Raw genomic sequence first — 16,871 nt, forward strand, 5'->3', positions numbered from 1 at the left:
TCGAAGATTACTGGCAGCATCGGTCCACGAAAGTGGTATGGCTTCTTCTCGTGCTCCTTCAAGAGCTGCTCGCAATCGAAAACGAGGGAACCGTAAGTGGACATACATGAGCCCTAATGGCGAAAGTAAGAACTAAACAGGCTTTATATTGAGTGCACAACCAGGCATCGTGCAGAATCTGGAAGTGATTGGTAAGGTACAATTCAGTGACCATAGAATGGTCAGGTCTTGAATTCGCCCTCACATGAAGAAGGAACGACAGACACTGATATGCAAAAAGCCAATGAATAACCTGGCACTGAGAAGGAAAGTGCAGCAATTCAAAGTCTCACTCTAAGACAGATACTCGACTCTTATCGAGTGAATCGTTCTTATAGCTTTAACGTAATGAATGATAATCTGACGAGTATCAATAAGGAATGTGCAGTGAAAGTTGGAGGTATGTGGTAGTTAAACAGGACACTAGCAAGCATTCCCAGGAAACGAAGAACGTGATTAAGAAACGTCAAAACGTGAAAAATTCAACAACAAAAGACAAAATAGAACAGGCATAGCTGTCGAAGTTGATAAATGGGCGTAAGGTATATGATGTAATAAGTACGCATTATGGAAAAAATATTGTGATCGCGTCAACTCTTGAAGGTTGAAATCACATTCAGCTCAATACGGACAACTCATTTGAAGAAATTTATCCGAGTTCACTTGATCCTTCTTGGATGAAACACGTCACGTCTATCGGGTGAATAATCCTTAAAACCTGAGTTTTTTGTTTTATTTTTATTTTTCCTTGCTGCTGCCCTGCTGCGCTACACGTTATGGTAAAACAATGAGAGGTTTACTTTTAGATCTTCTGACACGGTTTTAGAACCACAAAACTGACTGTCTGAACGTATGCAATTTTACTTCGTATAATACTGGCAACTAACATATTACTTTATAGCAATGGTGCTACTTTATTGCGCAGAAAAATAATCAGAAGCTCCTGTGCTGTGCTTCGTCACAGTGCTGGTTGCCTCGTGCATCGATCCAACCTCGTGCATCGATCAGCCCAGCAGGCATCACTCACGCTATAATCAACTGCGGTTGTTTCGCGCACCTAGACCTAGATATGATTTTGAGGCACATCCTAGTTGTGAACTCCATATACATTTTGACCAGCAATATCTGAACGCACAGGTGCCCTTGCATTCAGGACTTGTTATTCTAAAGTCTTGCGAAACAGTGAAATCTTTCCAGCTGAACTATGCGAAGTTTGCATAGTCATATCACGTGTCCCCCAGTCAAGCGCAGCCCACATTGTGCACTCTGGGACAGGGCTGTATAGTTCAAATCTAGCGAAGGTCAGAAACAAATAGCGCGGCAGCCAGATTTCAGTGACAAAGATATATGCATGTGTTACTATGGTCGCTGTTTCCAATAGCCACCATTGAGGGTCGTTCACGAATAAGAGGCGCTGCTGAATCTTTATACATGTTTCAGTGAGATCAATACAGCACGCTAGGGTTGTATAAGATTGGAGGCCTTGTGACTCCAATAAGAAGGGCAGGACCGGGCCCCACGGCGTCATGTATCAGCGAGTAACTCTCTTGATACTTTGACAAAGCCTTGCCGATAAAGATAACTAGAGGAAAAGTAGCTGTACCGTCATTTTTTTAGTGCGAGCTGACTTATCAGTTCGGATGGATGAATTCATATCAGCTTTCGCATACCGCCTCGGCACTCCTGTCAATGATTGTCAGTGCTTATTTAACATGAGTGTGTCAAAAACATGCATCGACGATGAACAGCTCATTAGTTGAATGGCCTAGCACTAAGTATGGACGTAACAGTATAATTAGCCCGGCGTTATTGAATTTCTAGAAGAGGTGAGCAGCATCAAAAGCGGTTGTACGTGGCACCTTGTGCTTGACGTGCAATCTCAAAAAAAAAAAATCTTCGTTGTACAGTTATCTTATATACGTGCTTTCTTCCCTGACGTATATAGTGCAGAGCATCGTCGCGGGCGTTAGCGTCCCAATTGACTTTCGAAATGTCATAAGCGAACACTAAAATGTTTTCTTTACTGCCTGCCAATAATATTTCTGTGAATTTGTGGTGACATCTTTTTCGAACATATCTTTCACGGCATTCAACTGAGATGCGGGTCGCCATGTATATATATATATATATATATATATATATATATATATATATATATATATATATATATATATATATATATATATATATATATATAGTTGAAAGCTGCGAGTCGTGCATTCCTTAGCAATGTCGGACGTGAAGGCCATACACGCGCATATTCAGCCACTTCGGGAATCTGTCGACACGACCAACTAATGATATCCACCATGACAGGTAACGAGTCATGCTGCTAAGTTCGACAAAGCGGCGTCGATTTATGGCTGCCGTAGGGGACAGAAATGCGAAGAACACCCGTGTGCGCAAACTATAGTTGAGGTCCGTGTGTACTTATATTAGGGCGCACGTTAAGGAAGCTCAGGTGGTCAAAATATTTCGTACCTTTCCGCTACAGTGCGCCTCATAATCACTTCGAGGGGTAAAATCCGTTTCCGACCAGCGAAACTGACTTCTTCAATGTTGCAAGTGAACGACTTCGACGAAGACGCGTCCATCTGTCGAAACGCCGGCTTTAGCGACATCACGCGCTTTATGGGCTTATATCATGTAAATGTTGGAGTCGTACACCCTAAAACAAGGACATGATTACGAAGGACGCCGTACTGGAGGGCTCTGTAACTTGCACCTAAATAAATCTGTTCTTATGGGTACGAAAATGTCACTTCGGCACGGGCACCGAAATGATGCCTAATGGATGAAGATGACGGCGTTGTTGTAATGGGGCTTAGTCTGATCAGGCCTGTTGACTTCTTTGTGCGCAGCATAGAGCTTCCTAAAGCTAACTACAGAGCTAGGGAACTCCGGCGCTGCGATCGTTCAGCGACATGCATGTGAATGGTGGGTAGTACACGGATATGCCTAGCTTTCCTACTTGCGGTCGGCGAATCGCAGTTGTGGTTTCGTTTATCGCTGGTTTCAGTTTCGTTTTAGAGGTAAGAACAAACCGTTTTGAACTTCTTGACCCGATTTGAAATGGTAAGCCTAACTTGGTGAAGGAGGTGAAGCATGAATGCCGAACATTTGCCGATTGCTGTTTCGTGACAAAGCAGCTTCAAGCCGCGCGAAGCCCAGAGGAACTTAAAGTACGAAGATTAGGCAAATCCGTATACTATACCCATAATTCCGATGCTCGCTGAAGCGCCATGCGTCACAGCTCCCATATAGACACTAGCGTCAGAGCTCCCTCTAGTGGAAACTCTATAGTGCGCAGTGTTAGCCCGTCTAGTGCTAACTGAATAATTACTCCTAGCATATTTTTGGCGGCGGTGCGGTGTAAAATGTCATGGGCCCTATAAGTACTCCTTGCAACACTATGGGCCGTATTCACAAACGCTGCTGAGCTCGAAACTTGACCTTAAGGGTTCCTTGAGACTTTTCTCGCTGCAGAAATTGCAATGTGAAACAGTCCTCAAGGAGCCCATGAGGTCCAGTTTCGAGTCGAGGAGTGTTTGCGAATACGAGCCTCTATGGGCCCAAACACTGCGCCTTCATCAAAATGCGGCCGTTCCGGCCGGGATACGATTCCACGACCTTCGTTCGGGTTGGCAGTCGAGTACCATAAAGACCACCGAGACGGGTGATTTTTTTTGTCTGTTCAAGACTTCACCTTTCCATGAACGTCTACTTTATTTGGATTTTTATAAACACATGGCGGCTTTTATACCTAAAGGTCTAGAATTACACTACATTACAAAACACTGAATTCCGGGCCTTCATTTCCAATTAAAACAAAATGCCACAAATATTTTTATATACGACAGCTAATATTGGGACCTTTATATGTAGGGGCTTAAACCATCATTTTTTATCAGTCATAGTGATTTTGTATTGTGGTGCGCCAAAGCTGGACAATTCTGGCTCAGAGTCTATCTCAGCATGTGTGCAGTCGACTAAAGGGTCACATTTATGTTTTTACTTTTTCGGAAACTTTTTGCGTGCTACAATGAAACAAAATCGACGAAGAACGACCGATACGGGACACTATGTACAACCAACTGGCCCCTACCCTGGCTCTGCTTTATTTTCGCATATATGAAACAAAAAAAAACGTGTATACAATATATGTAATTTATAAGCGTGGGCATAAGTGTTGGCAGCCGTGCACCCATCGATGACGTCACCAAGACATGCACGAAGCTGAGACTGGTCGAAGTGTAACCGGAATGCAGTAAAATGTTTAATCGCGGTCAGTGTATGACATCCGACGCTGAAATAACCCGTTAAAGGGCCCCTCACCAGCTTCCGAATATACAAAAAAAAAACGAGTGCGTTATTCTCTCCTTGTGTTTTCTCGTCTTTCTCGCGGCCTACGTCACGCAAAAACAGTGATTCCCGTGAAGTCGTTACGATACGTGCTCTCGATTGGCTCATATACGCTAAATGTCAGATGCGCATTGTTTCTTATACTGGTTTGCCAAGCAGCCACCCATTCGTTCTTCTTGGCCTCTCGTGGCCATCGGGCGTGATCAACTGACTTCATTTCTTTTGTCTATCTTTCATCTCCCCCATCCACCTCCCATGCGCAGGGGAGCAAACCGGCTGCCTATAGGCTGGTTAACCTCCCTGCCGTTCTATTCCTCCTATTTTTCTTCCTTCCTTCATTCCTTTGTGTTTCCGACTGCGCAGATAACGCGTCATGTCGTCGACGAGCACGAAGTCTTGATCGACTCAACGGTTAGGGCTGACTTTGTACACATGCTTTTGAGAAATGATTGGCGAGAAAGAGATATCTCCTGTAGGCAGGGTAGCAAAGGCGAGGACGAAACCACTGCCTCGTCTTTGAATGCGGGATGCTGAGGGGCCCCTTTAATGTTGGTAGTGGCTAGACGGAGTTGGCGAGCGCCAAACTGTGCGTACCACGATCGAGACACCCAAATGGGACCTTATCTCTTACATTAAAGATTGTTACATCGACAGCAATCGTCGATTATGTTCTATTTTCCACATGTTCACGACGGCGCCTATAGGATTAAGTTATCCAATCGAGCTCCATTGGCTGCCTCTTTCTCAACACGAGGTTTGATATTTGGTAGCATTTTTCGTTGAAACGTAAAATGGGTCTATAGGCAAGTGTTTTTGCATAAATCCAGGTGGTCTATTTTAGTTCCAGCTCTCCGACAGGCCAAGTCGAAAACTTAGTATGGCGTTCGCTCGGGCTCCTCATGGTCTGTCACTGGTCTATAACTTGTCTTTGAGCCAAATCATAGTTAAAACACGGACAGACGAGAAGCGCGCGAGCGCTACGTTCTAACCGAGGTGGTTTTTTTGGTGATGACTGACTGTTACGGTAAATAAATGACAAAAAAAATGCGCTAGTACGTTTTGCGTCGTCTTTTTGCGCGTTGCTTACTGCGGTTCGGCTTAAATGAAAGTAGCGAATTTAGTCGCGTAGTCATCGTGTTGCTTGCCACCAGGTTCAGCCTGGCGGATAACCTACCTCCTTAAGTCTGATGACAATAAAGTTGATGTTCTCTCTCTCTCTCTCTCTCTCTCTGCTTGCCACAAGTTGAATACTGTACAATCCTCGAAGCGCGGCATATTTGGTGTGTTTATTTTCACGGTTACGAATGTACCTGTTCCTCTCCTGAGAGCGGCGAACTTCGTTTATTGGGCTCGCGCAGATCAAGCGTATGCAGCGAATGAAGTCGCGGAGGCGTTCGGAGGCTTCGTCGCTTACCTGCGGCGAGCAGTGCCAGCGTGGAGGCGAGTGCGAGGAACATGCCGGAATCCATGCGCGTCCCGGGAACACGTCCACGCGTCGCCGACTGCGCCAACCATTGGCGCGAGTGGCTTCAGCCGCGGCCTGAGAGCGGAAGGGGCGAGAGAGAGAGGGGCGACTGGCGGCGCCACCTCGAGGCACAAGGGCGAACTGCGTGGTGCGAACGCGACCCCCCGCGAGGTGGGAGGGCGGTAATTCTAGGCAAATAATTAAGCGTGCGTCTGCTGAATGACATTAAAGGGCATTCACATATTGGTTACATGCTGCGCAGACACTGAAGCGGGGCATACGTCAGCCACCGAAACACGCAGATGCCTAGAAAAATCATTTCGCACTCGTGTAAATATGTACGGGTGGGATAACATTCCAATCTCTTTTCGCGAGAATGAGAATGAATAATCTCGAGGTGTTACCTCTTGGAAAGAAATTGACCGATTCGGCGACAGTGGTGTTGTATTCTCTACACAATCTGACACTGTGCGAAAATGCAGTCTTATCAGTACTTTACGAAATATGTGAAGAATTAATCCGAGCCATCTTACATGCCCTTTCGATTAGTGCTATATTAATCTTAGATTACACGACGTGGTGTTACGGTGGTTACGGGGCTGAGCTGCTGAACGGTGGTCGCATTTCGATTGAAATAAATCGCTAGAAGCCCATACACTTATAATTAGGTGCACTTAAAGAAACGCCATGTTGTACGAATTTTCCGAACCCTTCAATAGGGGGCAATTCTTGAGCCGACCTTGGTATTAGCACGCGAAATCCTGGAAAAATATTAAGTTTCAGGCTGCAGTCCTAGTCACGATCATACTAAATGATATAAAATATTTTTCTAGAAAATAGGAAGCTTGGTGATGTGGTTAATCATTTCATGTTTAGCGTTTCATAAGCGTACTGAGAAGCGCAGCAAGCAGAAACACATTATGATACGTTTTAAGACTTGCACTTTAAATTCCAAACAAGAAATCTCAGATGGTACGCTATTTCATTATTTTCGCGCATGCCTGATGCTTTCTTTCCTGGTGTCCCGGACTGAGGGCGCCGCCCACATGCTGGTGATGCTTAAGACTTTTATTAACACAGCCAAAAGCCAAAAAATGCACGACTTCAGCAAAACGACTCGGAGGACGTTTGAGCGTCGCCTTCAAGAGCAGAACGCTATACATCGTAATCAGGGCCCCGCCGCGGTGGTCTAGTGGCTAAGGTACTCGGCTGCTGATCCGCAGGTCGCGGTATCGAATCCCGGCTGCGGCGGCTGCATTTCCGATGGAGGCGGAAATGTTATAGGCCCGTGTACTTAGATTTGGGTGCACGTTAAAGAACCCCAGGTGGTCGAAATTTCCGGAGCCCTCCACTACGGCGTCTCTCATAATCACATGGTGGTTTTGGGACGTTAAACCCCACATATCAATCAATCAATCAATCAATACATCCTAATCAGGCCTCGTGCGCACCGCGCCGCCCTCTCAAATGCTACCCTGCTACGTATCTCGGTGCATGCCTCAACCATTCCGTGAGACATCGAACGATGGTGCGCGCTACGTTGGTTGTTTCAAAGCGTCCTTGATCGCTTACTGCAAGCACGCTTGTTAAGAGCCCACTACGCCGCAAATATTCCTTTTGCTAGTCAGCGAAGGGCTCAGTACAGGTCCGTCGGGCAACGCGCCAACCTACGAAGCTGTCCACTTTGTTTATGCTTTTGCAGCTGATGACGATAAAATCTGTGTGAGTGCTTTGTAATGGGTGGACCTTTAAAACACCCACTCGTGGCGATATTTGGATGTTTTGACGCCTGGCGCAATTCTGAGCTTCTGCCACGCAATATTATTGTATGCGGCAGGGAGATTTTTTTTTCCAGTGCATTTGCAGTGTTGTTTTTTTTTTTGTCTGTCTTAATCGTCGTTATTTTATTCCTCGTTATTTACTGCTTGTTGATCTTTCTCGTTTTTGCTTGCTATCATACTCCCTTTCTTTCTCTCTATTTTTCTCGCTTACTCTTTCTTTTTCTTTGTTACTATACTTGTTCTTACTTCCATCAGAATTATTGCACGCAACGTGGGACAAATCGGCGCCCGTATTTTGAGAGCGAAGCAGAAGATGAAGAAGAGAACGAATTGAGTCGCCCCGCCGCGGTGTTATAAGGTACTCGACTGTTGACCCGCAAGTCGCGGGATCGAACCCCGGCTATGGCAGCTGCATTTTCGGTGGGGGCGAAAATGCTGTAGGCCCGTGTGCACGGGTTTATCTGCACGTGAAAGAACCCCGGGTGGTCGAAATTTCCGGAGCCTTCCACTACGGCGTCTCTCATAAGTATATGGTAGTTTTGGGGCGTTAAACACCACATATCAATCAATCATGGAGATGTTATAAATTTGTCTCGTTTAGGTAAGTAACGAAATAGGCAATGGTATATGAAGATGGCAGTAAGAAATCCACTGTAAAAGACATGTCTTAAGCATGCTTAAGTGTGGCGCGCGAAATATGCATTCGACAATAACGTGTGTTAAAATTAACTACGAAAGCAAAGGTTGTCGCAGCATCTAATAACTTGTTTTCTTATGTTAATCGATCAGGGACACAACTTACACTGCAACATTTTTTAGTCATTTGTGTAACAGTACAGGGTTCTTATGGTGCTTGTGGCAACAGGTGACGTTGAAAGAAATGCCACCTGACTGGCATCTAACATCATACGTGCATTCACAGCACAGAATATACTCGCATGCGTGTGGCAAATATTTTACAAAAATTACCATAGCACTCATAGTAGAATTGACATGTTAGTGGAATTTCGCAACACAAAAATGCAACTACTACAACTTAGAACATGAGACGTCATTTACAGAAATAATAAAGAAATGATACGGAAGCAGTGACATGAAAACAGAATCGCTGACCTATCGACAGTAATGGTATGACATAACACAAATTAGAACTAGTGAATAAATAAATACATAATAGATAACTGAACGATACCCTAAATGGGTAAACATTCGAAAATTGCAGTAAAAAAGGTTCATGAGCATCACAATCAATAAAATATTTTTTCGGATTGTTTGCTGAATGTTGCCAGTGTGTGATAGCATTTCCGATGGAGGTCGAAATAGGCCCGTAAGCTCAGATTTGAGTGCACGTTAAAGAACCCCAGGTGGTCAAAAATTCCGGAGCCCTCCACTACGGCGTCTCTCATAATCATATGGTGGTTTTGGGACGTTAAACCCCACACATTATGCCAGCGTGTGATATGCAGTAATACGTTATATTAAATCCTTGTAGGTATTTAAACTGTTTGTAATTTGCCAGTTTAGTAACTGTAGTCTATAATTTGTTCTGCTCTTTGGCTTAATAATGGATGCCGAATATCTAAAGTGATACTGAGGGGAATCGTTTCTATGTATAAGAGGATAAAAGCGTTTGAGAATCGGCTGTGTATTGAGAACGAATGAGCTTATGAGGAAACAGCCGTCAACTACAGCCGTAGTTGATTCACATTCGGCGAAATGGTGCATATTCGGCGAAATGGTGTGAGTAGAAGTGGCAGCCATTGCACAGGTCGGTTCACTGTTAGCAGGAATGAACACTCGAGCACGCGGCTTACGCCCCACATGGCGTCGTGCACAGCAAGCATGTGAGAAATCAAGCGCACGCGCAAAATAACCCCGAAGTGGCACATGCCGGGCATATTTTGCTGCTGAAACTATGTCTTTTGCCTTGAAGTATGCAGCCATTAACCCAACAGCCGAAAAGAGTCACAATTATAATTTATGATGTTGGAACAGCACTTTTCCATTGTCGATAACAAGCACATACCAGCGCACTTTTACTCCTTAATACGGCGCCAACGTAGGCTGGTCTAGTGGCTAAGGTACTCGGCTGCTGACCCGCAGGTCGCGGATTCTAATCCCGGCTGCATTTCCGATGGAGGCGGAAATGTTGTAGGCCCGTGTGCTCAGATTTCGGTGCACGTTAAAGAACCCCAGGTGGTCGAAATTTCCGGAGCCCTCCACTACGGCGTCTCTCATAATCATATAGTGGTTTTGGGACGTTAAACGCCACATATCATATCAACCTTTCCTAGGCTCTTTTTGGTGGCTGTTGCAGAGTGAAGAACCGCTTTTTTTTCCTAGAACGCACAGTCGCCGATATATACCGCTACTAGGTACCCCTGGTATTGCAACCCCCACCAGTGTCAGTGGTAGAACCGCGAACCACCTGCGCCTGTTTGCATCGCATCACTAGCAGTTCCCACTTTGATTTAGGCGATGCTATATCTGCCGTACGGGTCTCACAAAAAAGAGCAGACAGCAGTGTTGTGTCCGTTACCAAAAAAAAGTAACAAATTTTGTTACTTGTTACTCCAACAAAAAAAGAACACGTTACCGTCTATATGTTACCTACAAAAAAAAAAGGTTACGCATTACCATTGCCGAAAAAAGTAACCGATGCTATGGCTCTGCCATTACTACACGATCATAAACTTCAATCAATGTGTCTGTGTTACAGGTACTCATAACAAGAACTTTTTATGTCACAAAGCTATGTTTCACATAAAAAAAACCCAAAAAAGGATTATATACGATATGCTCAATTAACGAGTATTATCTGTAGAACTGTACTGAACCTAAGCAATGTTGTAGTGGCTTAAAGTTGCTTGTTACATGTTATGGCTTGTGACTCTGTGGCACATAGTGGAGACATTTTTCTCAATGCGGCATTATACACAATATCAGATTCAATCATCCACGCTAACAACTAAGAAAGAATCACTGAACTCTCAATAATTTCCGGGTCCGAACGGCCCCTCCAGTGGAGATCGTCGAAATCAAAACTGGTGGTTTTGGGCCTTTGAAATTGCCCGCCGCACACTAGTAGGAGCTCGTGGAGGCCTGCATCAGCGCTTTTTGTGTGTTTGGGAAGGGGGGGGGGGGGCGCTGGGATTGGCATTTGCACGTTTGTGACACCAGATGTCCCTTGGTCCACGCCTATAGTAAAAAAAAAAAAAAATGACAGCATATCCACGGAGTGAATGATGGAGAGTAGGGCGAAGCATTCATTCGTCCATTCGTTCTTCATTCTGTCCGTCCATCCGCCCGTCCGTGCGTGCGTCTGTTCGTGCGTTCGTCCATGCATCCACCCCTGCGTCCGTTCATGCATCCATCCATGCATCTGCCTGTGTGTCCGTTCATCCATCTATTCAACACTACAAGTACCACCATCTCGCATCTTCTCATCATATATTCCCCATATAGAAGTACCGCCATCCAGTGGACATTCCAAGGACTAAACGAGAGGTGGCACACGCACACTTTCTTACGGCTTGCGCTTCGGGTTTACTTCCCACCTTTAACCACCTCGAGTTCATGGTATATACTAGTTCACTATTCATGGCACTGTTGCCCAACGCTCGCTAAACCTGTCTAAAACCAAGGAGGTTACGCCCAGCGAGTATAACGTAGCAACCTTTTCCTTTCAGATAGTGCTCAATGTACATGCCAATGGCTGCTAATGGGAAATTAGAAACAGGAGAATTCGGTTTTTACTTTCTTATGGCTTGCGCTTCGTATCTACTTCCCACCTTTAACGACCTCGAGTTCATGGTATATACTAGTTCATTGTATTCATGGCACTGCGGCTCAACGCTCGCTAAACCTTTCTGAAACTAAGGAGGTTACACCCAGCGAGTATAACGTAGCAACCCTTTCTTGTCAGATAGTGCTCAATGTACAAGCGAATGGCTGCTAATGGGGATTGCAGCGTGTGCGTTAACTAAAAGCCGAATGCTCCAGTCTTTCATTCCCCATTAGCAGCCAATGGCATGTACATTGGGCATTATTTTTTATTATTCAACAACGCACAGAAGAAATCTCTCACCGGCACCACCTTGGAGGTCAAAATGTTATACTTGTTACACACTACAACGGCTACAAGAGACGAACAGGTGCCGCTATAAGAAGCTTCGCCTCTAAAATACTTGATGTGCGCGCTTGCCGCGCACACATCAAGGCTTTCTAGCTTGTCTCCTCGTCCCGGGCCACCAAAACTTATGGTCCAAGCTTCATCGACCGCCCCACCACGGTGGTCTAGTGGCTAATGTACTCGGCTGCTGACCCGCAGGTTGTGGGATCGAATCCCGGCTGCAACGGCTGCATTTCCGATGGAGGCGGAAATGCTGTAGGCCCGTGTGCTCAGATTTGGACGCACGTTAAAGAACCCCAGGTGGTCGAAATTTCCGGAGCCTTCCACTACGGCGTCTCTAATAATCATATGGTGGCTTTGGGACGTTAAACCCCACATATCAATCAATCTATCATCAATGCTTCATCGACGGCTGTGCGCATGTGCAGACGACCTACACACAAAAGGCCTATTCTGATGGAGTGCTAAGGAAATGCTTTATGGAGTCACTGAAAAAAAAAAACATTTGTGCTTAAAGATCAACTTTTCTCGTTCACTTTAGCCTGTATAATTACCTCAAAAATATGCGATCGTTTATGTGAGCATGTTCAAGAAGAGCCTCGCTGGCTCAGGAGTTCAATAACCAAAAACCTAGATGCCGTTGCGGAAAGAAACAAATATTTAAAGAAAAGAGTTGATACGTCTTATCAACTTTGTAGTGACTATTTTGTAGCAAGTATAATAAAAGGTCCCATTATTACACATTTTTTTTTCAAAACTAGTTTTCTTCGCTCTACTAGTTTCAGTGTTCCTTCTCTTTTTGTTGTGCCCATATTTCGTACACAAGATGTTTTCTTTGTAACGGTAAGGCCTGTGTGTTACACCATTATGAACCTTCGAGAACGACTGGCGATAAAATTAGTACCTCCGTGTCGAATATGTTCGACATTGTTTTGCCTCGTAAATGATGCTGTTAAAAAGAATGCCGAGTTCACATTCGGGCAACTAGGTGCTATATGCATAAAATATGAACTGCTCAACCAAATTTAAAATATCACATTTCGGACTCGTGTCGATCTCTCGTGGAATCGCCCGTTTGCGACAGTGGCGTAACCAGGGGGTGGCACATCGGGCCCAAGCCCCTTCCTTTTCTGAAAATATTTTTCGCCATCGCATACGTGGCGCCAAATGACCGTTTGTCTGCCTGAGCCCACTTCAGTTCAAAGACGTGACCCTCCTTCTTCCCCAGAAAAAAACATTCTGCCTAAGCCCCTGCTCCGCGATAACCTCGGTCAGTAGATTGCCGTGCAGCTGCCTTTAACTGTGGTTAGCCGTAGTGTCCGTGTGGCAGCGGTGTTAATGAAGTTTAGTTGAAACAGAGGGTAGCGAGAAATTGAGCCTATAGCCCAGGTAGCGAGGAAAAAAATAAAAACAAGAAAGAAATCGACGTTTCGCGCTTCACTCGCATTCTTCTTGAAGGTTTTCTTCCTGCTATGGGGCCACGTCTGTTGTCGACGTTGTGCAGAATTACGTTTAGGCCGGCTCCAGCAGTAGTGCACCTTTGGACCGGTTGAAGTTACGGCTGTCTCCTGGATGGGCCAGGGTTCCAAAAAAATCCGCGAGTATATGACGCTGAACTAGTCTACTTCGATGCGGTGGTCGTTCAGCACGCTGTGCTCAGCGAGTGTACTCCTTCGTCACTCCAACTTGCAGGCGTCGGTTTTACGTCCCCGCAGGCTCTCGAAGAAGTTTTCCCTTTCCCCACGTACGAAGAGTGACAGTCTGCACGTGGCATGGAGTAAATCAGCCCATGCGCTTTCCCATCGGGCAGCCTGTGTTTTGGGCACGGAAAGGCGCAGCAGTCCGCGTGCTATGCGGTCCAAGTCCGCGAAAAGAATGTTTCAGCAGTTTTTCATGGCGGATTCCATGGCTTTCTTGAAGTTTTGCGTTGCGTTGGCCCAAAACTCCCCACATGGAGTCGGGACGTTTGAGCAATTTCGGCCCGCCGTGGTGCACCTAAGGTACTCGGCTGCTGACCCGCAGGTCGCGGGATCGAGTCCCGGCTGCGGCGGCTGCATTTCAGATGGAGGGGGAAATGTTGTAGGCCCGTGTGCTCAGATTTGGGTGCACGTTAAAGAACCCCAAGTGGTCGAAATTTCCGGAGCCTTCCACTACGGCGTCTCTCATAATCATATGGTGGTTTTGGGACGTTAAACCCCACATATCAATTATATATGAGCAATTTCTATAAGCAATTTGTACAAAAAAAATAACTAGTGATCCCATTCTCGCCTTCTTTGTCAAAGCCTGCAGGCGAACAGCTGTTCAAGGCTGCGACAAAAGAATTCATCAGGGTGAGCTCTGGAAAAATGGCACCTGCAAGATAAAAAAAAACGAGTTACGTGACACCGCACGTTACCGAAAAAATGTAACGTAAGTACGTTACCCGTTACAGTTCTAAAATTGGAGCGAATACATAATTAAGTTACCGAAAAAAATAACGCGTCACCGGTAACGGCGTTAATTATAACGCGTTACCACCAACACTGGCAAACTGCAGGGATTCAAACCCAGCTTTCAAATAAGCGCATCGAGAATATAGGTGAAGGTCTCAGAGACAGCAAAGTTCACTTGTGAGTAATACAGGAATTCCACTTATCGTGCAACCGCTGTTTCGCAGTGCAATAAGAGCCCGTTCAGCGAGGTGCTGAATCATCCGCTAATGTGCAAGTTTTTCTCCTATAGTGGAAGGGTGGCGTTGAAATATTCATCTGAAAGTCGAGGCACATGTATCACGAAGCGCAGAAAGAATGGTCCAAGCACCCGTGAGTTCATCGTTTATTGACGCCGCGGATCGTAGTTCTCCTGCTTTGTCGGTGTCTCCTCTATTTTTTTTCCTCTTCTACATTGCTTAGCGGCCCTGCAAGCCATCTGCATAGGTCCGCGACTGGGACCCGTCTCGTCCGCTTTGTTCTCGGCTCTGTTCTCATTTTCTCGCATTATACGATTGCAACCGGCCGCCGCAATATGATTATCTCGGACTGCATCCTTGATCTTTTCTTTGCCGCGGGTCCCAAGCACTCTGTGGCCGGACTCGCTCTTCTGTGTATCAGTGCTTTCTTCGTGCTACGTATGAGATTGGCACACACGTGTGGATCGCTTTTAGATGAATATTTGACAGCGGTAGATCTGATACACGCCCGTATCACTCTGTACACGGTTGCCCGACTCTCTCGTAAATGTCGCATGCGCTTGTTCGCAGATTGTTCAACAATTAAATGAGGTACGATTATTTGAATTAGCCAATAGTTGATAATAAAAAATGGCAGATCCCAACCATCTTGAGAATCGGTTTCTGTATACGAGCCATTGAGCAGTCTATGTTGCACTTTTCCGGCACTGGACCAAGTATCACGAGCTCGATCATCGTGTTTCTGTGAATCAAGCATAGTTTTGGACACATCGTGGGTCCACCAGGCACGTCGAATACACCGGCGTCGAAAGGGTATAGATTATGGTCTTACGCAGTAGATATAGAGTACACAGACATCACTTTTGGAAATATCACGTACAACGTTGGTCAGCATATTGATCAGGGGCCAAGCATCCTTGAATTTAGCTTCTTGAATCATAAGAGTACAAATAGGATGTGCGTTACCTCGTTATAGCATTGTATAACTTACAGTGCAAGCACAATTCACGTTGTACCGACATGAAAACTATAGCTTATTCTGCCATATCAGATTGAAGCACTTGTGTGCATTATGGGGAAATACCTGAAAGCCTCGCCGAGTGATTGGGTTTGATATCTGCTCGGATCTGGATTTATTGTTCTTTTAATTTGTCGGCATTTTTTTTCTTTTTATACAACGCCGCGGACGCTGCACTCTAAAAAGTTTTGTGGAAGAACTGCTGCAGTTACACCCCCGAAAAGGGCTCTTTGCTCTTCCTAAAGACGCAATACGCGCAAAAGATTGCACGCGGCACGGCAAGGAGGGGCTGCTTTCTCCTTGTGGATTAAAGCGCCCGTTTTTTTTTTTTTTTTTGAAGTAACTGTAGAAATGTTCGCACCATGTGCAAACGTGCCATCAGTGCCTACTCAAGTCAGTTTCTTTCAGACGGCTCCGCAGCGTTGTGTGGTGTAGTAGTTGGTGTACGCGCATGCTGACTCGTGAGTTTGAATCCCGTGTGTTTAAAGTCCACTTTCCGAAACTTATTTCTGAATGCGATGCTTGCACATCGATTGTACATCTAAACGAATGCCAACACGCACTTTGAAATGCTGGTTAAGCCAACAAACTGATTTTTCTTTTGCTAGCTGTTGCCCCTTTGAAGAGTAACCGCGAGCGTGGTTACTCCTTCGCAGTTACTCCCAAGATGGTGCAATGAGTGTGACATGTTAGTTACTCCTCTAAAGGAGCAACCTCGATGCCACTTTTCCTCCTTCACATCTTAGAGTGTGGATTTTCTGCGCCACGTGCTCTTTGACTCCCCGCGTTGAGATTACGAATGCGTGTTCTCACCCTTCTTGTGTAGATGTAAGCCGTGAATAACCTTTGCCACATACCCGTGGTTTTGAGACGATGCAGTGCAGCGTCCCTCACGTAACACACAGAGCTGTGTGCTGTTACTTTCATCTGTCCTTGTCTGTCGCGCTGTTCGTATATTGAGATTTAAATAAGGTTCATCAGACGATTAAGAACTTCAGTGCACTTTAAAGCAATCACTTTTACGCGATTCTCGCGTATTGATTGCTATCATGTGGTGTTTTGCAACATTAGGTTACGAAATGCACTTAGTTTCCGTCTTAGACTATATGTATTTTTCAACAAATATTAGTGCTGTTAGATTTCGTGTGAATGTTTTCTTTACTCTTGCTATAGTGTCCTCTTGCTTCAACGACATTTTATTCCAACTGCAGTCATCCGCGAAAGTGTCCGCTGCTGAATACTGGGAGGTATGGCCAGTCATGTTACATGTATGTAGCTACATGTGTGTGCACTGAGAAAAAAAGTTCAGGTACATTCTAGTAACCTAGAGAAAGGTGCAACGACCACGCAGAAACGTACTTGAGGCGCATCTCAAATACCGCGCAGCACACGTTGTCCTGCAC

The 16,871-nt window shown here is 45.4% G+C and overlaps 2 protein-coding genes across 2 annotated transcripts in view; one reads left to right on the forward strand and one right to left on the reverse strand.

The window, feature by feature from the left end:
• LOC119172583 (uncharacterized) overlaps window positions 1–5,912 on the reverse strand; it is a 140,982-nt gene extending 135,070 nt beyond the window's left edge. Inside the window, exon 1 of the mRNA XM_037423740.2 lies at window positions 5,816–5,912. Within this exon, the coding sequence (XP_037279637.2) occupies window positions 5,816–5,870 (55 nt within the window). The 5' untranslated portion in view covers window positions 5,871–5,912. The remainder of the gene's footprint in view (window positions 1–5,815) is intronic.
• Window positions 1–16,871, forward strand: part of LOC142814225 (uncharacterized) — a 367,645-nt gene that overhangs the window by 340,034 nt on the left and 10,740 nt on the right. The window lies entirely within an intron of this gene.

The sequence above is a fragment of the Rhipicephalus microplus genome, chromosome 4 (assembly GCF_043290135.1).
Source record: "Rhipicephalus microplus isolate Deutch F79 chromosome 4, USDA_Rmic, whole genome shotgun sequence".
Classification (NCBI taxonomy): Eukaryota; Metazoa; Arthropoda; class Arachnida; order Ixodida; family Ixodidae; genus Rhipicephalus; species Rhipicephalus microplus.